At 39.6% G+C, this 25792-nt stretch overlaps 2 protein-coding genes and 1 pseudogene across 4 annotated transcripts in view; 2 read left to right on the top strand and 1 right to left on the bottom strand.

The window, feature by feature from the left end:
- The first annotated feature begins 48 nt into the window (after positions 1 to 48).
- Positions 49 to 7262, top strand: LOC145484087 (eukaryotic translation initiation factor 5-like). Its single transcript, XM_081462700.1, has 11 exons — positions 49 to 81; positions 202 to 319; positions 1809 to 2088; positions 3027 to 3108; positions 3543 to 3715; positions 3969 to 4105; positions 4313 to 4433; positions 4963 to 5124; positions 5360 to 5521; positions 6184 to 6351; positions 6684 to 7262. The coding sequence occupies exons 3-11, from the start codon at positions 2014 to 2016 to the stop codon at positions 6906 to 6908; spliced, it is 1305 nt and encodes a 434-aa protein (XP_081318826.1). The 5' UTR covers positions 49 to 81; positions 202 to 319; positions 1809 to 2013; the 3' UTR covers positions 6909 to 7262.
- An 87-nt stretch (positions 7263 to 7349) lies between these two features.
- The window catches only part of LOC145485714 (short-chain dehydrogenase/reductase family 9C member 7 pseudogene), a 23491-nt pseudogene continuing 5048 nt past the window's right edge, over positions 7350 to 25792 (bottom strand). Inside the window, exon 3 of the transcript XR_014049216.1 lies at positions 7350 to 8987. The product of XR_014049216.1 is annotated as a short-chain dehydrogenase/reductase family 9C member 7 pseudogene (transcript). The remainder of the gene's footprint in view (positions 8988 to 25792) is intronic.
- Positions 11475 to 25792, top strand: part of LOC145484088 (eukaryotic translation initiation factor 5-like) — a 15713-nt gene continuing 1395 nt past the window's right edge. Inside the window, exons 1-9 of one of the 2 annotated variants that reach the window (XM_081462701.1) lie at positions 14227 to 16432; positions 18049 to 19223; positions 20185 to 20266; positions 20708 to 20880; positions 21137 to 21273; positions 21481 to 21553; positions 22080 to 22241; positions 22474 to 22635; positions 25316 to 25483. In XM_081462701.1, coding sequence (XP_081318827.1) covers positions 19149 to 19223; positions 20185 to 20266; positions 20708 to 20880; positions 21137 to 21273; positions 21481 to 21553; positions 22080 to 22241; positions 22474 to 22635; positions 25316 to 25483 — 1032 coding nt within the window. In that variant the 5' untranslated portion in view covers positions 14227 to 16432; positions 18049 to 19148. Of the gene's footprint in view, positions 14127 to 14226; positions 16433 to 18048; positions 19224 to 20184; positions 20267 to 20707; positions 20881 to 21136; positions 21274 to 21480; positions 21554 to 22079; positions 22242 to 22473; positions 22636 to 25315; positions 25484 to 25792 lie in introns of those variants that run through there. The other variant, XM_081462702.1, reaches the window with a different exon arrangement.

Here is a 25792-nt window from a genome sequence, read left to right as displayed (position 1 = left end):
ACTGGTCTGGCTTGTGACGTCATATTGAGTCACGTGAACTAAAAAATTTACAGAAACTCGCCATCTTTGTACTAGTGGAGAGTGAGTAGAACTGATGAATTTTATTCGTAAATTTAAAGCCCTATTTTGAGTCAGACGTATATGTAATTACGCTTGGTAGGATCAAAATGTTATGGAATCTTTTTTCTGTGTGTTTTTCAGGATCTTCTTCCTAAATTTTGCCCTAAAAGTGCGTGTCTTTCACGCGCAATTATAGTGCAAGGAGATTCGGACGATTTCGTCATCTCGAGGCAATTTATGACTTTTTTGTGCTCCGAAGGTAAGAATATAACCTCTTGTAGCTTCTCCCCACAGTTCGCTATTATAAGACAAACAAGGTACAGTTTTTTTTTTTTATTCAAGGTGTTTAAAACCTTCGGGTTCGATGAAGTTTCTTATAAATTGAGTTTAAGTGTTCAAGAGAGCTCGTTCGTCTCACTCTGTGAAGTGATTATTTTTTGTGAAACCCAAAGTAAGCTTATACGTTAACCTTAAATGTTTTGTGTTTTTAATTGAGGAGAACATATTGTTTATAGGGAAATGGTAGACTTTGTGAAATTGCTCAGTGAATAGAAAGTTGTTGTCTGTTGAACTAAATGGTGAAAATAGAGGAATAGATTGGTACACGTCACAAATTCCGATATCAGAAGAACAGGACAAAACAAGAAGCACATTGAAATAGCAGCATATTTATCGAGCATCCAATTGCCCATTGTTGAAAATAGTTTTATTTAGGATAATAAGTGAATTGTTACACACAAACAAGTCTTTGTCTCGGCAAGTGTCCTTGATAAGTTTTATTTAAATTTTATTTTGTGAACAAACAGCAGGTTTTCTTACCTAGTATTTTTGGAAGTTTTGTTTGTCAGTGTTAAAGGGCCATTGTCATGATAAAGCGCATGTGAGGTCTTGATTGACACTTTTTTAACCAATAGAAATCATAATATTACGTGCGCCACCACAAATTTGCCGCCGGTCAGCTTGAAGTTTCACATGCCTTTCGCAAACCTCTTTATCTGCCAGCTTTTGACCGTTTGTTTTTACAGAATATTTATCATGTTTATGTTGTGTGAAGGGTAAATCCGTTGAATACAAGCCCATACACTTAACTTTCTTCCAACCCACATGAGCATCTGCAACCACATAAAGTTTGCAATGTTCATCCTCCCATCTTTTCTTTTTTTTTTCTTTTGAATCAAGGCGGCTGTGGGGGCGAAAGTAGCTTTCGTCTTTAGCCACTTGGAAAACCCCCCTCTCAAGGATATTGTATTTCTTGATGGTATTTAACTCAAAACACAAAATATGTTGTTTAAATCTTTCATAGATAACTAAACTTCATTACTGGTATTACTATTTTCACAAACTTCACAAGGTTGATGGAGAGGATTTTTCTCAGAAATATCAACTTTGAAAACTGTTCCATCGGATAAGAACTCAAATTGCGCCACATGCACAGAAGGGTGTCTAATGCCCTTAAACTTGCAAGAAAAGGTTCCCTTGATGCCTTAGTTTGTTATGCTAATTAGCTGCTCCAGAAAATATCCATACTCTTCTCCCCCACACCGAAGGGTTTGGAATTTCCTGGGGGATGGGGTTCTTTTTAAGACCAGGAAATGTAAAAGCATGTATGAAGCTTAATTGGAATTTCCAGAGGGGTGAGGGGGTCTTAAGAAGGATCCCTTCCATGCAGGAAGTACATCATGTATGGATATTTTCTGGAACTACACAATTTTCTTTGCACCGTGTTTACCATAACTGTTTTTCCCCAGGTTGGACTCGGTTGAGCAGACTCAAGATTCATTTTCACACAGAAAATAAAACAGGGCTCCAACGCCTCCCTTGTTTCTCGATACGGACAAGACATAGAACTTTTATGAATTTAACAGGGAAAATTATTCAAAGCAGAAATCATTGCAGTAACTGCAATCACTACAAGCGTTTATCAAAGAGGAAGCTTATAAAAAGTAAACAATCATGGCTCTCGTCAATGTTAACCGAAAGAACACCGACCAGTTTTACCGTTATAAGATGCCAAAACTCCTAGCCAAGGTAACACTTTACACTTAGTACTTAACTACTGCACACTTGGATTGTTTCACTTACATTTGAACACCATGTTACATGATGTTGGTCTGAGGGCTGATTATTCATCAAGACAGCAACTTTGTCACATGTAACTTGACTCTATAGTTGATGCTGCTCTCATCTCGCAAACTTTTTTTCAGTGTTGTGATTGTTGAAAAGTCTGGCAACAAGTGACAAAATGCTAAAGAATTTTTTGTGCTGACATCGCAATGATAACGACGTTGTAGATTTGAGTTTGAGAAATACAATTTTGTCATAGACTTGTCGCAAGCTTATTGCAGGTGACTAAAGTTAACAGAGTACAATAAGTCACCATTTGGAGATGTATCAGTGCTGGACATAACTTTTATTATATACTGTAACAGAACAAATCTCTATTTCAGCTAGACAGTCATGTTCTGAATTTGGACAGACATTAAAATAGGCATACATGATGTACATTTAAGTATGCTGAGCAATGCTTTGTTTATTGCATGTTTTATGCAAGTCAGGGGAGGCTACTAAAGCAAAGAAAACTATGGATTTGTCATTTCTAAGATCTTCCAAAGCAAACATGGCCTACAAAATCTTTAGCTGAAATCTAAGTCATTTTGGTGCTCAGTCATGGTGTCTGGTCATAATGTAACAGTCAGACAGTTTCACAAAATTTGGTGGGGCATGTCTGACAACTGACCGTTATTTCCAGCATTGTGTGCAATTCTCAAGTTCTACCTTACACTTCATGGAGTTTGTTTATCTGCATTTAACAAATTTCCACTGCCAAGGGGAAAACATATATTTGCACCACGCTATTTTGTTCACTTTCCACCATATCTAGGTAACCAAAGTTAGAAATTGTAATATCATAGAGTCTGACAAAATTTTGTTACAGACATTTCAACTTAACCTCTCTTAATTTTCAGGTTGAGGGCAAAGGGAATGGAATCAAAACAGTTATTGTCAATATGGTGGAAATTGCCAAAGCACTGCAGAGGCCACCTGCATGTAAGAAATCTTTTTGTTGCATGTCTGTGTTTGTTAAGTCTTGTACCAGCTTCCTTCATCATGGAAATATGCGTTTACCATCTGTGTTAGATATCTTTGAGCAGATGACATATCTCCATAAAATGTTATCAGAATGATTAGTTTAATATTTTTATTTCCAGTTTAAACTACTCTTTGTGGCCTTAAGCAACATAAAGGTTAAAGGAGATAGGTAGTGGGTAACAAAATACTAGTTTTAATATTGCATACAGCTCTTCAGTTCTTTAGTCAGATACCATCCCTGTTCTGAGATAACCAAAGGTGTTTTATTATTGAAAATGCTCCGTTTTGTTGTCCTATGTTTTTTTCTCGTCATATGGGTTCTGTAAAATTAATGAGAAGAAACCCAGTTGTGATGTGATGGAAGAACTCTGATATCACTTTGCTTTTCTTAGATCCAACCAAGTACTTTGGTTGTGAACTGGGTGCACAAACCCAGATTGACTTAAAGAATGAACGTTACATTGTGAATGGATCACATGATGCAGAAAAGTTGCAGGACATTCTTGATGGCTTTATTGAGAAGTTTGTTTTATGCCCAGATTGCGACAATCCAGAAACTGTCTTGGTATGCTTCTTTACCTTGTTCAGAGTGTTAAGAATGCTTGTGTACTGATGTTGCCTGATCATGCAGCTAAAGAGTTACAACTATATTGCATTTAAAGTTGGCAAATAGAACATGGCACCTCTGTATTTCTTCATGTCTGTCAATTGACAGATGGTTCTGAAACTTAAAAAGAAAGAAAAAACAATAATTGGTGTGGGTGAATTTTGAGGCTGGACTACATGTAGTTCTAATTCTATTATTTGTTTTGTTTTAGACTGTAGAAACCCGGAAAGAAAGAATTGGTCAGTCATGCAAAGCTTGTGGACATAGTGGAGTTATCAATATGCAGCATAGGCTGATAACCTTCATTTGCAAGAATCCTCCAAATGAGTCGGGAACACCTTCAAAAAAGTGAGTAGCATACTGGACACTTTGGTCATGAAATGTTCTGTTTCGTTGCTGTCAACATGAACATGCTGCACCAATCAGGAGCCCTGTTTTTTCGCAAAGGTAGTTTGTGGGGTATCCACAGGATATAATGATCTTAAGCATTTTTCCTTGGGAGGAGGGGGCAACAAGTTGTTGTGGTGAGAAAATAATGTACTTTTTGTTCTACAGAGACAAAAAGGAGCGCCGCAAAGAGAAGCAAAAAGGGCAGCAAAATGGCGACACAAGCCCAACTCACAATCCTATGCAGCCAGGTGAAAATGGAATTGAAAACCCTGACTTCAACAAAGAGGTATGTCAAGCTGAAATAAATCCTGATGCTGGTCGGTAGCTGTGCTACATGTTTGTTACAAAGTAATGAATGAAGTAGTGCATGCTGCCAAGTACCATCATTTTTCATTTGTAATATTATAAGCATCAGAATGCAGTGATTGGACAGTGTGCTTTAATGTGTTCCCATCTGAGCTTGAATGGGTGAAAGTCTATATTTGGATCATGAATTTTGTTACTTATCTGATATTATTGATTGGTGGTTGACAATGATAAGATAATTTTATTAACAACTTCAAGTCAGTCTTGAGCCTTGCATTACACTGATTTTGAAATATCTTTAGCCTAATTGCTACCTGAATGGCAATCCACTCAGGACTGTAAGCATTTACAGTGATCAACTAGGAGATTTTATCTTTATTACTACCAATTTCTTCAAAATATTACGTGGAGAAATGTGAGGAAACTGCTGTGAAGACTTGAGGTCACTGAGCTTGGGTATCAGTCAACAGGCTAGTCAGAGTTGACTGAGCCAATGTTGTTATTTGCAGCCTGTCGCAGCAGCAGATGACGACTGGAGTGTGGATACGAGTGATGCCGCTGTTCAAGCAAGAATGGGAAACCTTACTTCAGGAGTCAAGGGATTGGCATTGACTGATGACAGTGAAAAACCACAGGAAGAGCGCTTCAATCTGTTTTATGGTTTTGTTAAGGTATGTGTACTTAAAATAAGAATGCTTATCTTTGGCTTCCTTTTGAGTTAAGTATTTTACAAGGTGACATTCGCAACTGATCACGCATTACAACTGATGGTGCAGTACTGAATTGTTTGTGTGAGATTTGATTTCATTCTTAGTTTCAAACTTCCATTCTTCAAATGAAAAGTTCTGTATTCACAAAATTATGCCATCTAAATAAATCTGAGCTCATTGTATCTTTTCTGAATAGAAAAAGAAGGAATTAAACTCTTTGGAAAAGAGTGTTAAAGAGATTGTTGCAGAAGCAGAAAGGCTGGACATAAAGGACAAGGCAGTCCTAGCACTTAGTGAATTACTGTTTGACAAGAATATGGTCAGCCAAATTCCAAAATTTCGTGCTCTGTTTCTGAGGGTAAGTGTTTGTTTCTCTCCTTTCAATTTATTGTAGGCATCTATGCAAGATTTCAAACATTTCAAGGTTTATGCAAATTGTTTCATTGACATCAGTAACAGAAAGAAATCCTCTCGTTGAGATTTTTAACCAGATGGAAATCACATGTGATCACGTACTGTGTGATGTTTACTCACACAGTTTTGATTATTCACTACCAGATCGTTTTTCACTCGACTAGAACACCTAAAATGCATCTTTGTTTATCATGCACATAAATAATGCTAGTGGGATTTGCAGAGGCAGAGACTAGCATGCTCAACTAAAGATCAAGTGGTTCAGGTTCAACCCTTCCAGCTGCCAGTTTATTGTGTTCTTGGGCAAGACCTTTTACTCTCTTGGTGCCTATCTCCATCCAAGGGTACAATTGAATATCGGCAAATTTAATGCTGGGGGTACATGTAATGTTGCGATGGACTAGCATACTGCTAGGGGGAGTAGAATACTCCAGACCTAGTTACCTCCTGCTGTGGAAACCAGACATAACCACTTGCGTAATGGACCACTAGATTCAAATGCAGAATCTACATGACACAGAAAATTTCATTGCAGCAGTATTCAACTAGATAATTGTGTATCTTTTTCAGCTTTGTTTTTAACTTTTTTTGTTATTTCACAATCAGTTTGTTCATGGAAACCACAGGGCCCAGAAGTATCTGCTGGGTGCATTTGAGTTGCTTGTTGGACAGTCATTTCCTGCAGAGTTAATGCCAAAGGCTGCCCACATTTTAAAGGCTTTCTATGACCATGACCTGCTGGAGGAGGAAGTGATCTTGCAGTGGAGTGAAAAGGTACATTGATAATCAATTTTATTTTTATAACTATCAAAAGATTCTTTATTTTCTTGATTGGCAGAATAAGATTTGTGTTGTGTTTGTGTTTGCATTGTATTTTGTCTACAGTTGAGCTCACATCCTTGCCAGTTCTGCAGAATAAAGAGATGTCCCTCTGTGTGCTCTTGATTGTTCTCTTACTTGGAAGGCATCTTAGATTCAACTTTCAAACTACAATGTAAACTAGCGATCTTCAGTTGTAGCTGGAGACATCTGTGTAATGTCTTGGATTGCTTGTTTATCATTCTCAAGCAACAAAACTATGTCATGTTCTGTTTGGTTTTTGTCAGGTTTCTAAAAAGTATGTGACTAAGGAAGTGTGCTCTCAGATCCATGAGAAGGTGGCTCCTTTCATCAAGTGGCTGAAAGAGGCAGAGGAGGAAGAGTCTAGCGATGAGGAGGAAGAAGAGGAGGTTGAAGTGGTTTACGACACCAAGGCCCAGCAGCTGAAGGCTCATGTTGACAATGCAGCTGCTCATGAAGAGGAGGATGACTTGGACATTGATGCTATTTAACTGTTCCTCCAAGGTCGACTGAAGAGGGATAAAACGTAGTTTAATTATTACCTACTCTTGCGGAAAAATAACTTTAAATTTGTTTACGTTTGAATTTTGTGTGCTCCTTGTTGTTGTTCCCAGTGGGAACTGTGCCTTAAAATAAGTTTGGTACTGATTATAAAGTAATACGTTGACATAGTTTTTGCATGAAAAGAAGTGTCATGGAAGAAGTTTAAGCAGTTCATTGTTCACAAGAAAGGTTGCACAGAGGATATTTGATTTTGCATTGAATTACAAAGCATTTGTTTGTGTTTTGGAGTGTTGGGCTCAGTTAAGCTTAACAGAGGGCAATAAAGTAATTTAACAAAACCACCAGTCATCAAAGTCTCTTTTATTTTGTTTTTTGAACACCATATTTTGCATCTCAACATTTCCCACATCCAAAAACAAGAAATATGTGACAAAAAGGTAAAGAAGCTTAAGAAAAAGGCAAGCATGAATTCCTGGAAGAGGCAATTGTTTCTTTTTAAGACCTTGTGACAGGTGCACAGGGGTGCTTTTTGCTTGGTTGAAAATCAGCCAGCAACCAGCAAAATAGATGATGTTTAATGTTCCAACTGCTGTTGTGTCTGTTTATAGTGGATGGTTACTATTTGATGGCTTTGAATATTAGGAAACCATCCTCCACACGCAACAATAATCACGTATATTGTTGAAAACCTGTGCTACAGACTACAGTATAATAAAGTAGGTTGAAGAAAGAAACCTAAAAAAAGTACATTTTGCTAAACACTTGCAGATATTTATTGAGTGATAGGAGCAGAGTGGTGGCCAGTCTAAGTCTGAACCCTGGCCAGGGTCACTGTGTTGTGTTCTTGGACAAAATACTTTTCCACCATGGATACAAGTACCATAATTGGTTGGAGGGGGGTTACCCTGCAATGGACTAGCATCCTATCCAGGGGAAATAGAAACACCCCTAGTTGCCAATAGACTAGAGAAGAACAGTAGCCTGAGAGGCCACCAAGCTCAATCACCTATACTGTAAAAACCTAAAACAAGTACATTGTGTTGAACACTTGCATTGATCTGGATTACATACCAACCTTGACTACTTTAAACTTTGTAGTGAGCATTAGTTATGGTCAGGAATTCCTTTGGGTTTTGGATAACTAAAATATGCTAAATCTTGTATTTCGGATGGTAGATACAACAGTGTCCTCCAGACAATCTCATGGTCCCATCCTATGACATACTGCAACTTGGGTTGGGTGGATGTTACTGCATGAACCATAGCATCCACCACCTGGTAAATAGCTGTGATCCAATCCATCCAATGGTATTTGCAATACCTTTGGCCAGGAACAGACAAAAACAAACAGTATTAATGCCAAGATTCATACTTTGTTTGACTACTTCAAGCAACATCCCTTAACAATTGAAATAGAAAGTACAACCCAGCCCGGAGTGGATTCTTTAGTTGCCTTGATGCCCCATGATCCAAGCGATCTTTGATGAATCTGTTTAGTAAGAAAAGGCAATATCCATTTTTGGATTTTTAAAGAATCCAACCTTGGTTTTTCTCAAAGAAACAGCCCCGTAATTTCATTGAGACCTTTGAGCTTTTGTAAGCACCCTCGCGTTTGGATCAAGCTGTGTAAACACTTGGATTTTTACCTTACCTAAATCTTGATTCCATGACATTCTTTGGTGTCAACATCAAGGTTTTTCCACAATTGATCAAGATGCTGGACATTCTCATCAGCAGAAGTAATGTACGTTTTAAAATTGCTTGGCTCAATGATAAGAAATGTGACTCCAAAATGCCGCATTTCAATGCGGAGTGAATCAGAAAAGGCTTCTACACCATATTTGGAGATGCAATAGGCTGTGACACCTGGTGTGGCGACTTCCTGAAGAACTCGCAACATTGAAAACACGTCCCTTGGTGCTTTTGAGCAGTGGCAAGAATGCTTTGGTAATAGGTACCATCCCCTAAACATTAGCATCAACAATTCTCTTCATTTCTTCCACAGTCTGCCATTCAATTGGTCCTGGGGTATGCAATTCCCGCATTGTTTACTACTGCCCACAAACCTGAAGTCATTTAACAGGAAACAAACTTTCATTTACATAAAACTGTTTACTGATAAATTATTCCAGAAATACCAGTGGCAGATCTAGGGAAGGGGCCCGGGACCCCCCTTATTTTGGGTAAAAAAAAGAATATTGCAGAAGTAAGAAAAGCTGGCAGGGCAAGCAAAAACAAACACCCCCCTCCCCAGCCCCCCTAGTTCAAGGTCTGGTTCCACCACTGAATACCCCATACCCAACCACCTTGCATATGGCCAGTGGCTCTGAAATTTGAATCAATCAGCATTAAGCAGGCAGAAAACACTGCAGTCTTCATGTCACTTGCATTTTCACAGGAAAGGAATTTCTGATGGACTTTTTTTCTCACAGGACAGCACATTGATATTCACAAAAACAGACTAAATGCCTGAAATCATTGCAGATTTTAGAAACACAAAATAAATTTGTGCCTCTGAGCTTTGAATTTGATGCCAAAACAACAAAGCTTGCCAAGCTAGTGTCACCGGGTAGGCCGGGTGATAAATGAGATATTTTGAACAAAATATCTTGTTCCTTGATAAATTAAACTCAAATACCCAACTTTAGTATTCAAGAAGAAGCCGAAATAATGAAGAAAACAGCTTTGACTGCACTGCATTGCACTGCACTGCACTGACACTGCACTGTACTGCGCCGGGTTCTGAGCTGCCATATACAAAGCCCATGTCTGGTTGACAGCAATAAATATCTTTGCCTTTAAAAATGAAATATTCCAGATTGTTCCTTCTCCTCCCCCTGCCTCTCGACTCTCCACCTCCATGCATTTAGAATAGCCTTTTTCACAGGCGACTTTTCTAATTTGCATTACAATATAATCCAATAAGTGTGTGAGGCTATTTGGGGCAATTTTGTAGTCTCTGTATATTTCAGTTTGATTACATCGCAATGCAGAGGTGAACAGTTTACCATGAAAAGGGCAATTCCAAAATGCTTTATTCCTCCTTGCCTTTATAATTTCCATTTGACATTCAACCACTTTGTACACTGGTATATGCTATGTGCGACTCCAAACACTTTAAAAATGGAAAGGAATCTTAGGGCCTGTTTACAAGGAGAGAGGGTTATCCTAGCAAGCGGGTTACCCTGGCAAGCGGGTCACCCTGGCAAGCGGGTTACCCTGGCAAGCAGGTTACCCTAGCACTCACACATTTCCTCTTTTTTTCGTCGTTGTGTCTACAAGGCAGCTAGGGTTACCCGGGTAGGCGGGTTACCCTATCTGCGTGCTAGGGTTACCCTGGCAGGAGGGTAAACTTTTTCCCTTGTAAACACTCCAGGTAGGGTTAACCCGCCTACCCGGGTTAACTTTCTAATTGTTTCCAAAACCCTTTGAGTGTAACCGCGCATTATTAAAGTAGTCCCGGGCTGTAGGGTTACCCTACCTGTGAAATTTTGCTTGTAAACCCGGGCTATCTTTTGCCCTCCAGCTAGAGTTAACCCGTTTGCTAAGGTAACCCTCCCTCCGTGTAAACAGGCCCTTATGCTGCGCATCACGCTGAATTCTTTCTCATTGTTCTCAGGCTAGTAGGGGGGATTTATCTCAGCAGAATTTTTCTTTTAAATTCAGGTTGTTCAAAATTTGCTTGGCCTTGTGAATTTAAAGGCCTATTTTGAGTCAGACGTGTATGTAGTTACGCTTGGTAGTATCAAGATGTTATGGAATCTGTTTTCTGTGTGTTTTTCAGGATCTTCTTCCTAAATTTTGTCCTAAAAGTGGGTGTCTCACGCGCAATTACAGTGCAAGGAGATTCGGACGATTTCGTCATCTCGAGGCAATGTATGACTTTTTTGTGCTCCGAACTGAAGGTAAGAATATAACCTCTTGTAGCTTCTCCCCACAGTTCGCTATTATAAGACAAACAAGTTATTATTTGCTGCGGTTCGAAGAATAGCAGCAAATCGTTGTTTTCACGGTTCGCCGGTTTTTTGACAGTTTACATGAAGACGCAAGTACTGTAAGGGCGGGATTCTGCTGATTTGAGCCATTCTATGCTGACATCGCTGCCAACTTGCTTTCGTTTCGAGATTTTTTATTAATGTCGTTTTGATTTGCTTTGTTACCTTACATTTGCTGGCTTTGTCACCCCTCACCCTCGGGGTATTTGTTAAGTGCCTGGCTCTGCATTCGGGAGGGTTCAGGTTTCCTCTAAAAAGGGGGTTTTTCCTGACGGGCGCCTTGTTGTTTCCAGGCTCCACGGATATTATGCTGAGGTACCGGGCCTCGTAGCTCCAGACTCCTTTTCCAATTTTATTTTAGTTTTGTTTTTTTCCTTTTCCGAACGACCGACCCAAAATAAGAAAACGCATTCGACAATAAACGAAAAAAAAGGGGGATGGGCTGAAGAGTGAATAAAATAAAATGGATTTCACTTTCACGACTGAATTTGTTTTGTATACTTTAAATAAATATATAATAAAACCTTGGGACATGTGGATGGATTGTGAATGCTCCCTTGTCAGCCTGTCCAGGAATTATATTTTGATATTTTTGGGTAAATAACTTGTGAAAGTCAGCAATTATATGTAAGTTTTCATAATTTAAATGTGGAAATCAGACATGATATCTTTTAGCACAGTAACAAATAGATACAAGAAATATTTGAAATAAATACCAAACTGGAGAAATTTCAGATTTACAAAGAATATAATAACAGAATTTTTGACTATCCCTGCATCTGACAACATTGCTTTCTTCCAGGACGCCAAGAAAATGAAAAAGGCGGAAAAAGAAGCTCAGAGAAAACTTGCCGAAACGCTCGCCTCTAAGGCTGCGAAGGCTCGCTCCTGGTCATTCAAGTCTACGAGAGCAGTGGGAAGCACAAGGGTTTCGCCATTACAAAGCTCGTTCGCTTTCCCATCAGGAAATTACACATCCCGTTTTTCCCCGTCCGTGGGTGGCACAAGAAATATCGGTCCATTTGTAGGCGGTACTCCCCAGAAACGTGGCACGTGTTTTAGCTGTGGTAAACCAGGCCATTGGCGAAATGAATGTCCTTTGTTGGTCGTTGCATAGGCGCAACCAGATGGAAAGAAGTTAAGTAATCATTTTATTGATTTATGTGATAGTGAATCCATATCGGGGAGCAATGATGTCTTTGAGCATGTTTCTGAAATAGATAATAGACCCGTTGAGAAGGGAGATTTTCTAGAGCGGGAATGCCATCCAGACAGCGTTCGAGGGACGCTTAAAACACATATTTTAGCGTGGAAAGAACTAGAGCCCACTGAAGCGGTTCTGAGTGTAATCAAAGAGGGTTAGAAAATACCATTACACACTATTCCGGAGTCTTGCGTTTTGCGGAATAATAAATCCGCCTTAGATAATAACGACTTCGTCACGGAGGCCTTAAATGATCTCTTAGCCACCCAGTGTATTTCTGTCGTTGAAAGCCAGCCATGGGTAGTGAATCCTCTCACCGTGTCAACCCGGGATGATGGGAAAAGACGTTTGGTACTCGATTTGCGGCATGTTAACCCCCAGCTTTTCAAGTATAAATTTAAATGTGAAGACATTACTACAGCTCAGGATCTACTAGGGGAAGGTTATTATCTGTATACATTCGATATCAAGAGTGCTTATCATCACATTGAAATTTTCCAAAGCCATCGAACGTACCTGGGATTCCAATGGTCCTATCAGGGTAAAGCGACTTATTTCGTTTTTAACGTGTTACCGTTTGGTTTGTCCACCGCGCCTTACATATTCACCAAACTCTTAAAACCTGTGATAAGTCATTGGAGGGGTTCAGGTAAAAGAATTTGCATGTTTTTAGACTATGGTTTAGGCGGCAACTCTTCCAAAGAGTCCGCTACTGTTGACGCCAAAGCATTCAAGGAAGATCTCGGCCAATTGGGCTTTATTCTCAGTGAAAACAAGTGTGTTTGGGAAACATCCCTCACCCAGACCTGGTTTGGTCATGTTTTCAATATGTCAGAAAACCGTTTGTACGTAACTGAAACCAGGTTGTCAAAACTAAAGGAATCCCTTTCATCAGTTCTGGAAAGAACTGACAATGTTTCAGCCAAACTCCTAGCCCAGGTTACCGGCGGCCGCATTATATCCATGTCAAAAGCCATTGGTTCGGCCGTTTACTTGTACACCAGACACATGTATTTCGCGATAGAAACTAGGCAATCGTGAGACGCCATTATTCCTTGCTCTTGCTCAAAGGTTAAAGAAGAACTACAATTCTGGGATAAAAATGTGGGCCAGTTAAATGGTAAGAAGCTGTTCGACGAGCCTCATGTTTTTGATTCCGTGGTTTATTCAGATGCATCCGAACAGGGCTTTGGCGCTTACGTAGTTTCCGCAGAACAAAATCTGGTCTGTCAGCGACAATGGGCAGCTAACGTAAAGGAATAGAGCTCTACTTGGCGAGAATTTAAAGTCGTACACAATATGTTATTGTCCGTTGGACATAGCCTTAGGGGGCATAAAGTACAATGGCATACTGACAATCGAAACATCGTTCGTGTTATTGACAGAGGGAGCACGAAACCTGATCTTCAATCATTGGTTGAAGAAATTGTCTATTTGTGTGCTGGAAATCACGTTGTGGTTGTTCCCGTTTGGGTACCCCGGGAGCAGAACCAGTTGGCTGATTACCTCAGCAAACTTACAGACGTTGATGATTGGGGTATAAATCCAGATATTTTTCTGTGGATCAGCACTCTATGGGGCCCTTTTACGGTCGACAGGTTCGCAACTTGGTATAACACCAAATGTCTTAGATTTAATTCCCGCTTCTGGAATCCCGGCTGTGAGGGCGTGGACGCTTTCACCCAAAATTGGCAGGGGGAAAACAACTGGCTGGTACCCCGGCCAAGCCAGATAATTAGGGTATGGCGATACCACTTAAACAATACCCCTGTGGAAAGGCGCTTTGTTTTGGCCCTGTGTATGTCCAGATGGAGTTCATTTAGCTAAATGTGTTTTGGACTGGGTTGGAGTCCCAGAATTCAGCTCGGCCGCCACGACAAGGGGCAGGACTTATAATTCCATGTTCCATGGTGAACGTCTCGAGTTCAAACTTAAAGCTTTGTACATAAACTGGCAGTCTATTCGCCAGGGAAGCAGTGACAGAGGTTTTTGCTTGTCAACAAAAGGTTTGTGTGAACATTACATTCGAGGTTAAACAAACCCTTAACTTTGCCGCCTACGGCATTAGTAAAATTGCAGCCCACAGGTGGCAAGAAAACGAGGAACCCGCAGGTGGTTTTGAACATCAGGCACTTAAATATTGTTCACTACACTCACAGGTGGTGTTATAATATTCATAGTAGGGAAATGTTTGCAGTCTAATATTAGCATCGGAGATATCTTCAATCTCATACTTGTCTTTATCACGCACAGTCTCTCTGTCTCTCACAGGTTTAAACCTCGATCAAGGCCCGTGGAAGGAGCTTCATGACCGTACAAGATCCGGCCACGGAAACAGTCATCTCACCCGCTTGTTTGAAGCGTTAAAGCAAAACAGCCCTTTCTTTAAAAGCTTGTGGAACAGTTGTTAACTACACTAGTTCTTTAAATCGTTGGATTAAGTTCGCTCGAGACAATAATTTAGTCGTTTTTTCCAGTTACTGTTGTTGATGTCGCTTTGTATTTTAGCTATTTGTCTACTTCGCAAATTTCTGCCTCCGTGATAGAAACTAATTTTTGCGCTTTAAAATGGATTCACGACATTGCTGGGGTTCACAACCCTACAGGGCTCTAAATTAACTTTTTCATTCGGGAGCCAGCTGGCGACTAACGGAAAAATTTTGGTCGCCAGATCGTAAAGTTTGGTCGCCAACTTACACGTATTTTATATATAACTTACACAAGAACATGATTTCATACGTTACTTTGCATGCAAGAAAAGTCATGATTGAAGAGCGAAAACAATTAGAAACAACACGAGTAACAATTAGTTTTAAAGCTACAGTTGCTCTCAGGTGATATGTCTCTGGTCCGAAGGTGATGGTTGTCTCCTTAGTCATTTTAAATGAAGCGAAGCATAATACGTTTTAAGTCTGTGGTTTGCATTGTGAGACAAACACGGGTCCTTGCGTATTTTCCCGTTGCTACTTCTTCGAAATGCCGTTCTTTATTTTGTCTTAAGTTTGGATTAACCTTTTGGCTGAATTTTCATTCCCCGCACGTAAAAACACACGTAATTCCTTCAACCGATTGGTATCTGCCGCCATTTTCGCGGCAAACGAAAAGCACAGGGTGTGGAAGTGCGCCTGCGATCCCAGTTTCGGAAGAAGCCGCTGAAACAATATGGCGCACCGTGAACGAGTATCGACGTGTCGAAATGCATTCAAGTTTTTCGATTATCTTGTAATATTCAGACATTGTTTTACTGGGGACGGAAAGGTGATTTCCTAATATAAAGATTTAAAAACAAAAGTTGTGTCGTGGTTTTCTTTAGTTATCGGACAAAACGCGAGTCGCCAGGGCTCAATTTTTGGTCGCATTGGCGACCAGTGAGTCGCAATTTCGAGCCCTGCCCTATGGTTAGCCCTTTCGTTAGAAATGTAGTAGAGGGAAAAATGCCAAACCTGTAACAAAGAAATCACCTATTTCTCCTGAAGCACTTACAGCATGTTGTGCTGAATACGAGCATTCTAGGGAGCTACCAATACGTAGAGATATTTCTACGGCGTTACTGTTGTTCGCAGGGTTCTTTCGGTTTAATGAACTTGCAGCTCTTGCAATCAAAGACATGAGTATTAGTGAAACCCACTTAACTGTCAAAGTGACCAAGAGTAAGACTGATCAATATCGAAAAGGCAATGAAGTAGTGATCAGCAGATCTGGCAAAGTGTCTTGTCCTGTTCTTAGTTTGGAAATATACATGGCTTTAGCAAGCATTAATACATCTCATAAGACATCAGATTATTTGTTTAAGCCCTTAGTTAAGGTCAGGTCTGGATATAAAGTTATCGAGAAGGTGAAACCGCTTAGCTATACTCGTGCAAGAGAATCCATAGTCGGCCTTCTAAGCAAGTTTGTACCCACTACGGATATCATTAGTTTGCATTCATTTAGAGCGGGAGGGGTAACTTCAGCGGCTAACGCTCAAGTTCCCGGTAGATGCTTGAAACGACATGGCAGGTGGCAGTCGGAGACCGCTAAGGATGGCTACGTCGAGGATTCCCTCGACAATCGTTTACTTGTTTCCCAGTCCCTGGGGATTTGATTTGATTTTACTGACATTCCCGTTCCCGTTCTTTGTATTTCTATCCAGTGCAGCAGTCACTTCTCCTATTTAACAAGTGACAAGTTGTGTTTTTATTTGTTGTCTATTAGAGGGAATAGGGGAAACTTATTATTTGCTGCGGTTCGAAGAATAGCAGCAAATCGTTGTTTTCACGGTTCGCCGGTTTTTTGACAGTTTTCATGGCGACGCAAGTACTATAAGGGCGGTGTCACAGTGATATGTGTATCCCCGCACATATATCACTAGTGATATGTGTATCCCCTCCAAGATGGCGACCAGTGATATGTGTATCCCCCACCCCCTTCCCCTCTACTTTAAATAGCAATATCCTTCTTGAAAACGCTCTCGTCGTCCGGTCGCTTACTGGACGAACGACTAACCCAAACAGACTTAAAACACAGATCTCAATTTTTGTAGTTGAAAAAGCATACGTATCTGCTGCTGGAATTGTGTTCTTGATCCTAACTGGTTTTCTGCGAGCAGGATATAATGAATTTAAAGTTGAACACCAAATGGATCTAGATATATTTCAATTTGAGTTTCACGGCACGGGATTTCTAGGACGATATTAATTGCGCGGTGCATTCTCACCCATCGAGTAACGCATATTCTCCACTGTTCATCGCCTTGTTTGCATCTGAATTATTCGTGGAGTGAAACACATATCACTGCTTCGACCCGCTCGCCATAAAATGATTAGTGGCACTCGTGTATCCCCTGCACCCGCTTTTCAGTTCGACTTTTTGTAAGATATGTTAAGTCTCAAGCTGTATACATTGCTATACTGCGAACATTGCTAACAAGTTTCATAACAATCGACGTTTATTCTTCGGCAGTTAGCCTAGATAACCGCTGTCTTCAGGGGATACACATAACACTGCGCCATGTAATAATTAGTGATATGTGTATCCCCTGCATGCGGTCGTGTACAACCGAGGTCAGTGAAACTCCAGAAATCCCAAGCTATGAATAAATGTCGGGTGTGAATATTTCTAGCAAGCCAGCTTTGACAATGCAAATGTAATGGGCATTTTTCTTCTTGGGTAGAAAGCCAATATAACAGCTGTGTCCATGGGGATACACATATCACTAGTTCATGAAATAATCAGTGATATGTGTATCCCTTTTATCCCGTGCACGCGTGCACGCGTTTTTAGTGGAATTATCGAGTTTCAAACTCTAGTAAACCCAAGCCGTGTAAAAACGTCGGGTGTTAATATTGCCTGTAGTTTTGACAACGTTGATGCGCTATATTATAACAGTTGTGTTTATGGGGATACACATATCACTGCGACATGAAATAATTAGTGATATGTGTATCCCCTGCACGCGATTTCAGTTTAGATATTTAGACATTCCAGTTGCAAACTCCGCAAACCTCAACCTGGGTATAAACGTCGTCGCGAGTAAGCAGCCAGCACGTTTCGGTAATAATTGGCCATTTTCTTCGATCAGGTAGATTAAGATAGCCAATCTAAAGGCTGTGTTTAGGGGATACACACGGAGATCACTGCGCCATGAAATAATTAGTGATATGTGTATCCGCTGTTCGAAGTTTTAGTCAGATATACAATCGAGTCGGTTGGAACTCAACCAAACTCAAGAAATCCTAATCTGCTCCGTTGGGCGCGAATTCATTTCTGGTTTCTCCTACTCTTTACAGCGCTCGTTGGAACCTCGCAACCGAGTCGCCATTTTGTTCGTTGAATGCCCAGGCGCGTATCAGTGTTTTGTGTATCCCCACGGGGGATACACATATCACTAGTGATATGTGTGCGGGGATACACATATCACGGGGATACACATATCACTGTGACAGCGAGATTCTGCTGATTTGAACCATTCTATGCTGACGTCGCTGCCAACTTGCTTTCGTTTCGAGATTTTTTATTAATGTCGTTTTGATTTGCTTTGTTACCTTATATTTGCTGGCTTTGTCACCCCTCACCCTCGGGGTATTTGTTAAGTGCCTGGCTATGCATTCGGGAGGGTTCAGGTTTCCTCTAAAAAGGGGGTTTTTCCTGACGGGCAGCATGCGCAGGCACGTTATCGTTATCTGTACTTCTGTTAGTCTAATTTCACATATGTACCTTTCGGTTTTAATAAACTCAACCGGGGTCTCATTTCTCGCAGAATGCCGGGCGAAGCGCTGCAGTCCGTTATCCAGTGCAGCAGTCTATCCAGTAACTGGTCCCAAATTACTTTCTGTATCCTTACAAATGTCATGACTTCCATCTCCGTAAGATTTGCCCGCAATTTTTGAGCAAATAAACATTTCGCCGATGACAACCACCATTACGGTGGCTTGCATACTAATTCGCTAACTTAACAAAACTCTCCCGAGAGGGGAATATGACGAAAAGGGCTGAAAAATGATGGCCGGAAATAGGGAAATTTTCTCAGCTTCCGGTATGCCAAATTTGCTGGAAATAGATTCAAAAACGGTTTTTGTTTCGTTTTTTTTTTTCTTCGGGTCAATCATGATCCCATGTTATGCCATTTGCCGGAAGTAATTACGTCATCGGAGATTTCACAACGACTACGACTGATGGTGCAATAATAAAGGTTGTGTTTATCAAGTGATGTGGTGTCTACAGTAATCAATGAATCATCAAGGACTGCTTTGGAATGTGCACTGCATTGCGACTGTAGTGCGAAGAAAACAGTTTAATTTTAAAAGCGTGGTTAAAAGATCTGAAAGATATTCTTGTTCCCTAGGTTGGACTCAGTTCAGCAGACTCAAGATTCATTTTCACACAGAAAATAAAACAGGGCTCCAACGCCTCCCTTGTTTCTCGATACGGACAAGACATAGAACTTTTATGAATTTAACAGGGAAAATTATTCAAAGCAGAAATCATTGCAGTAACTGCAATCACTACAAGCGTTTATCAAAGAGGAAGCTTATAAAAAGTAAACAATTATGGCTCTCGTCAATGTTAACCGAAAGAACACCGACCAGTTTTACCGTTATAAGATGCCAAAACTCCTAGCCAAGGTAACACTTTACACTTAGTACTTAACTACTGCACACTTGGATTGTTTCACTTACATTTGAGCACCATGTTACATGATGTTGGTCTAAGGGCTGATCATTCATCAAGACAGCAACTTTGTCACATGTAACTTAGACTCTATAGTTGATGCTGCTCTCATCTTGCAAACTTTTTTCAGTGTTGTGATTGCTGAAAAATCTGGCAACAAGTTACAAAATGCTAAAGAATTTTTTGTGCTGACATCGCAATGATAACAACGTTGTAGATTTGAGTTTGAGAAATACAATTTTGTCATAGACTTGTCGCAAGCTTATTGCAGGTGACTAAATTTTACAGAGTACAATAAGTCACCATTTGGAGATGTATCAGTGCTGGACATAACTTTTATTATATACTGTAACAGAACAAATCTCTATTTCAGCCAGACAGTCGTGTTCTGAATTTGGACAGACATTAAAATAGGCATACATGATGTACATTTAAGTATGCTCAGCAATGCTTTGTGAGGCAATTTTCAAGTGAGATGTTTATTGCATGTTTTATGCAAGTCAGGGGAGGCTACTAAAGCAAAGAAAACTATGGATTTGTCATTTCTAAGATCTTCCAAAGCAAACATGGCCTACAAAATCTTTAGCTGAAATCTAAGTCATTTTGGTGCTCAGTCATGGTGTCTGGTCATAATGTAACAGTCAGACAGTTTCACAAAATTTGGTGGGGCATGTCTGACAACTGACCGTTATTTCCAGCATTGTGTACAATTCTCAAGTTCTACCTTACACTTCATGGAGTTTGTTTATCTGCATTTAACAAATTTCCACTGCCAAGGGGAAAACATATATTTGTACCACGCTATTTTGTTCACTTTCCACCATGTCTAGGTAACCAAAGTTAGAAATTGTAATATCATAGAGTCTGACAAAATTTTGTTACAGATATTTCAACTTAACCTCTCTTAATTTTCAGGTTGAGGGCAGAGGGAATGGAATCAAAACAGTTATTGTCAATATGGTGGAAATTGCCAAAGCACTGCAGAGGCCACCTGCATGTAAGAAATCTTTTTATTGCATGTCTGTGTTTGTTATGTTTTGTACCAGCTTCCTTCATCATGGAAATATGCGTTTACCATCTGTGTTAGATATCTTTGAGCAGATGACATATCTCCATAAAATGTTATCAGAATGATTGGTTTAATATTTTTATTTCCAGTTTAAAATACTCTTTGTGGCCTTAAGCAACATACATTGTAAAGGTTAAAGGAGATAGGTAGTGGGTAACAAAATACTAGTTTTAATATTGCATACAGCTCTTCAGTTCTTTAGTCAGATCCCATCCCTGTTCTGAGATAACCAAAGGTTTTTTATTATTGAAAATGTTCCGTTTTGTTGTCCTATGTTTTTTTCTTGTCATATGGGTTCTGTACAATTAATGAGAAGAAACCCAGTTGTGATGTGATGGAAGAACTCTGATATCACTTTGCTTTTCTTAGATCCAACCAAGTACTTTGGTTGTGAACTGGGTGCACAAACCCAGATTGACTTAAAGAATGAACGTTACATTGTGAATGGATCACATGATGCAGAAAAGTTGCAGGACATTCTTGATGGCTTTATTGAGAAGTTTGTTTTATGCCCAGATTGCGACAATCCAGAAACTGTCTTGGTATGCTTCTTTACATTGTTCAGAGTGTTAAGAATGCTTGTGTACTGACGTTGCCTGATCATGCAGCTAAAGAGTTACAACTATATTGCATTTAAAGTTGGCAAATAGGACATGGCACCTCTGTATTTCTTCATGTCTGTCAATTGACAGATGGTTCTGAAACTTAAAAAGAAAGAAAAAACAATAATAGTTGGTGTGGGTGAATTTTGAGGCTGGACTACATGTAGTTCTAATTCTATTATTTGTTTTTTTTTAGACTGTAGAAACCCGGAGAGAAAGAATTGGTCAGTCCTGCAAAGCTTGTGGACATAGTGGAGTTATCAGTATGCAGCATAGGTTGATAACCTTCATTTGCAAGAATCCTCCAAATGAGTCGGGAACACCTTCAAAAAAGTGAGTAGCATACCGGACACTTTGGTCATGAAATGTTCTGTTTCGTTGCTGTCAACATGAACATGCTGCACCAATCAGGAGCCCTGTTTTTTGGGAAAGGTAGTTTGTGGGGTATGCACAGGATATAATGATCTCACACATTTTTCCTTGGGAGGAGGGGGCAACAAGTTGTTGCGGTGAGAAAATAATGTAGTTTTTGTTCTACAGAGACACAAGCCCAACTCACAATCCTATGCAGCCAGGTGAAAATGGAATTGAAAACCCTGACTTTAACAGAGAGGTATGTCAAGCTAAAATAAATCCTGATGCTGGTCAGTAGCTGTGTTACATGTATGTTACAAAGTAATGAATGAAGTAGTGCATGCTGCCAAGTACCATCATTTTTCATTTCTAATATTATAAGCATCAGAATGCAGTGATTGGACAGTGTGCTTTAATATGTTCCCATCTGAGCTTGAATGGGTGAAAGTCTATATTTGGATCATGAATATTGCTACTCATCTGATATTATTGATTGGTGGCTGACAATGATAAGATAATTTTATTAACAACTTCAAGTCAGTCTTGAGCCTTGCGTTAGACTGATTTTGAAATACTTTTAGCCTAATTGCTACCTGAATGGCAATCCACTCAGGACTGTAAGCATTTACAGTGATCAACCAGGAGATTTTATCTTTATTACTACAATTTCTTCAAAATATTACGTGGAGAAATGTGAGGAAACCACTGTGAAGACTTTGTCACTGAGCTTGGGTATCAGTCAACAGGCTAGTCAAAGTTGATTGAGCCAATTTTGTTATTTGCAGCCTGTCGCAGCAGCAGATGATGACTGGAGTGAGGATACGAGTGATGCCGCTGTTCAAGCGAGAATGGAAAACCTTCCTTCAGGAGTCAAGGGATTGGCATTGACTGTTGACAGTGAAAAACCACAGGGAGAGCGCTTCAATCTGTTTTATGGTTTTGTTAAGGTATGTGTACTTAAAATAATAATGCTTATCTTTGGCTTCCTTTTGAGTTAAGTATTTTACAAGGTGACATTTGCAACTGGTCATGCATTAAATAATGGTGCAGTACTGAATTGTTTGTGTGAGATTTGATTTTATTCTTAGTTTCAAACTTCCCTTCTTCAAATGAAAAGTTCTGTATTTACAAAATTATTCCATCTAAATAAATCTGAGCTCATTGTATCTTTTCTGAAAGGAAAAAAAGGAATTACACTCTTTGGAAAAGAGTGTTAAAGAGATTGTTGCAGAAGCAGAAAGGCTGGACATAAAGGACAAGGCAGTCCTACGACTTAGTGAATTACTGTTTGACAAGAATATGGTCAGCCAAATTCCAAAATTTCGTGCTCTGTTTCTGAGGGTAAGTGTTTGTTTCTCTCCTTTCAATTTATTGTAGGCATCTATGCAAGATTTCAAACATTTCAAGGTTTATGCAAATTGTTTCATTGGCATCAGTAACAGAAAGAAATCCTCTCGTTGAGATTTTTAACCAGATGGAAATCACAATGATCACATACTGTGTGAGGTTGAAGATTTTCTAAGGTTAACAGTTTGTCGTATAACATCTTGCACGTTATATTACAGATTGGCGGCGGAGGTGTAGTAGAATCGCCAGAATTAACGCGAAGGAGCTTCTTCCAACTTTGAGGGATCGCAGATAAAAGACTATAATATTGTAAAAAGTTGCAATTTAGCATGTATTTATTGCGCAAGGAAAGGAAAGGCAGGAAGCAATTTTCACGCTCGTCAAAAAGGTCTGAAATTTGCTTTATACCTGCTCGGTGCCAATGAGGTAGATATACCATTTTTTTGTCAATCGTAATGAATTTGTTGTTCCAGATTGTCTGAGACAGTATCTCGGTCTTGCTGTGAGGTGTCGTAGACACGATTTCTTGCCAATGATGAATAATTTGTTTGTAAAATTCAGGAAGATGGCCATTAAGATCAAGAAAGTTGTAGTCATAATTACATTGAAAGATCTCAGTACCGCCGACAGTAGAGAGAAACGATTTTGGAATATACTTCCACGGTGCATCTGAGTCTGAGCACAGCCGTTTTACCCAAGTTAGTTTCAAAGCCTTATCGAAAAGTACAAAATCTTTCATGCCAAGACCGCCATCCGATTTCTTCTTGATGAGGGTTGTCTTTTTTATTTTGGCGGGTTTTTGCTTCCAGATAAAATCGAACACTATTTTATTGACCTCTGTTGCAAAGTTTTTTGGAGTCTCCATAACACTGGAGATGAATACAAGTTTGGAGAGGGCCAACGTTTTAACAATATTTATTCTACCGTATATAGATAAGTCTCTTCGGGACCAGACACTTAAGGTTTTCTTTAGGGATCCTAATTTTTCAAAGAAATTTTTCTTATGAGACAATTCAATATTATAGGTAAAATGCACACCGAGCGCGTAAACGGGATCATCGCTGATTTGGAGGTTGCAAATTGCGTCTTTCCTATGGCGCATGGAGCCAAGCCATAGCATTTCTGATTTTGCCTGATTTATTTTTAGGCCAGAGCATTTTTCAAACAGTGAGAGTAAGTAAAATAAATTAGAAACTGACTGGACATCAGCAAGAAGGGCAGTTGTGTCGTCAGCATACTGTGTGAGCTTGACCTCTTCATTTCCCTGGATATGTATGCCCTTGATGTCTTTTGACCGTTTTATACTTTGGGCAAGAAGCTCCATAGCGATAACAAAGAGTATGCCTGAAAGGGGACAACCCTGACGGACACCGCGTTCTAAGTAGAAGTGTTTAGAGGCAACACCATTGTTAATGACACAACTAGAGATGTCTTTATAGAACACGCTGACCCATTGCCGGAGATTTGGTCCAAAGTTGAAAGATTCAAGGCATTTTTGGATAAAATTCCATTCAATTGAATCAAAAGCTTTCTCGAAATCTAAGAAAACAGCTATACCTGGTATATTTTTAATTTTAGTGAAGTCCATTGTGTCTGCTATTAGTCTGATACTTTCTCCAATGAATCTACTTTTTACGTAGCCGGACTGACAAGGATGTATTACGCTTGGCAAGATCTTTTCCAAGCGAAGAGCGATAGTTTTGGTCGCAATTTTGTAGTCAACATTAAGTAGCGAAACTGGTCTCCAATTTGTTAAATATTCCGCGTTCTTGTTCTTTTTTGGGATTAAAGAGATAATACCTTGTCGTTGAGAGATAGAAAGTGATCCGTGTTGAAATGCATAATTAAAACTTTCCACCATGAATTTACCAACAGCGTTCCAAAAAAAGCGATAGAACTCTGAAGTGAGGCCATCTGTACCTGGTGTTTTATTGCTTTCCATCTTCATAAGCGCTCGTTTACATTCATCGATAGACATAATGCCTTCGCAAATTTTTGCAGTTTCTTCTGACAATACATTTTCCGTATTAAAGAATTCGATAAACTCCGAGCCGTTCGGATTCGTGTTTTTTGATGTATATATCTGTTTAAAAAAGCGCTCTTCCTCTTTAGCAATAAAAAATTAAAAATTAAAAAAAAAAAAAAAAAAAAAAAAAAAAAAAAAATCACATACTGTGTGATGTTTGCTCACACAGTCTTGATTATTCACTATCAGATAATTTTTCTCTCAAATAGACCACCTAAAATGCATCTTTGTTTATCATGCACATAAATAATGCAAGTTGGATTCGCAGAGGCAGAGACTAGCATGCTCAACTAAACATCAAGTGGTTCAGGTTCAACCCATCCAGCCGCCAGTTTATTGTGTTCTTGGGCAAGATGTTTTACTCTCTCGGTGCCTCTCTCCATCCAAGGGTACGATTGAATATCGGCAAATTTAATGCTGGGGGTACATGTAATGTTGCGATGGACTAGCATACTGCCAGGGGGAGTAGAATACTCCAGATCTAGTTACCTCCTGCTGTGGAAACCAGACATGACCACTTGCGTAATGGACCACTAGGTTCAAATGCAGAATCTATGTGACACAGAAAATTTCACCACACTATTCAACTAGACTATTATGTATCTTTTTCAGCTTTGTTTTTAACTTTTCTTGTTATTTCACAATCAGTTTGTTCATGGAAACCACAAGGCCCAGAAGTATCTGCTGGGTGCATTTGAGTTGCTTGTTGGGAAGTCATTTCCTGCAGAGTTAATGCCAAAGGCTGCCCACATTTTAAAGACTTTCTATGACCATGACCTGCTGGAGGAGGAAGTGATCTTGCAGTGGAGTGAAAAGGTACATTGATAATCAATTTTATTTTTATAACTATCAAAAGATTCTTTATTTTCTTGATTGGCAGAATAAGATTTGTGTTGTGTTTGTGTTTGCATTGTATTTTGTCTAAAGTTGAGCCCACATCCTTGCCAGTCCTGCAGAATAAAGAGATGTCCCTCTGTGTGCTCTTGATTGTTCTCTTACTTAAAGGCATCTTAGATTCAACTTGAAAAATTTCAAACTACAATGTAAACTAGCGATTTTCAGTTGTAGCCGGAGAGATCTGAGTAATGTTTTGGATTGCTTGTTTATCATTCTCAAGCACCAAAA

Source organism: Orbicella franksi, chromosome 4 (assembly GCF_964199315.1).
Source record: "Orbicella franksi chromosome 4, jaOrbFran1.1, whole genome shotgun sequence".
Lineage (NCBI taxonomy): Eukaryota > Metazoa > Cnidaria > Anthozoa > Scleractinia > Merulinidae > Orbicella > Orbicella franksi.
This window is presented reverse-complemented; position numbering and strand designations above follow the sequence as displayed.

Bases quoted from the DNA above. Each gene is read 5' to 3' on its own strand.
- LOC145484087 (XM_081462700.1), top strand. From the start codon at position 2,014: ATGGCTCTCGTCAATGTTAACCGAAAGAACACCGACCAGTTTTACCGT. The intron at 4,106-4,312 runs GTGAGTAGCATA...TTTGTTCTACAG, and splicing joins TCGGGAACACCTTCAAAAAA to AGACAAAAAGGAGCGCCGCA. The intron at 5,522-6,183 runs GTAAGTGTTTGT...TTTCACAATCAG, and splicing joins TTCGTGCTCTGTTTCTGAGG to TTTGTTCATGGAAACCACAG.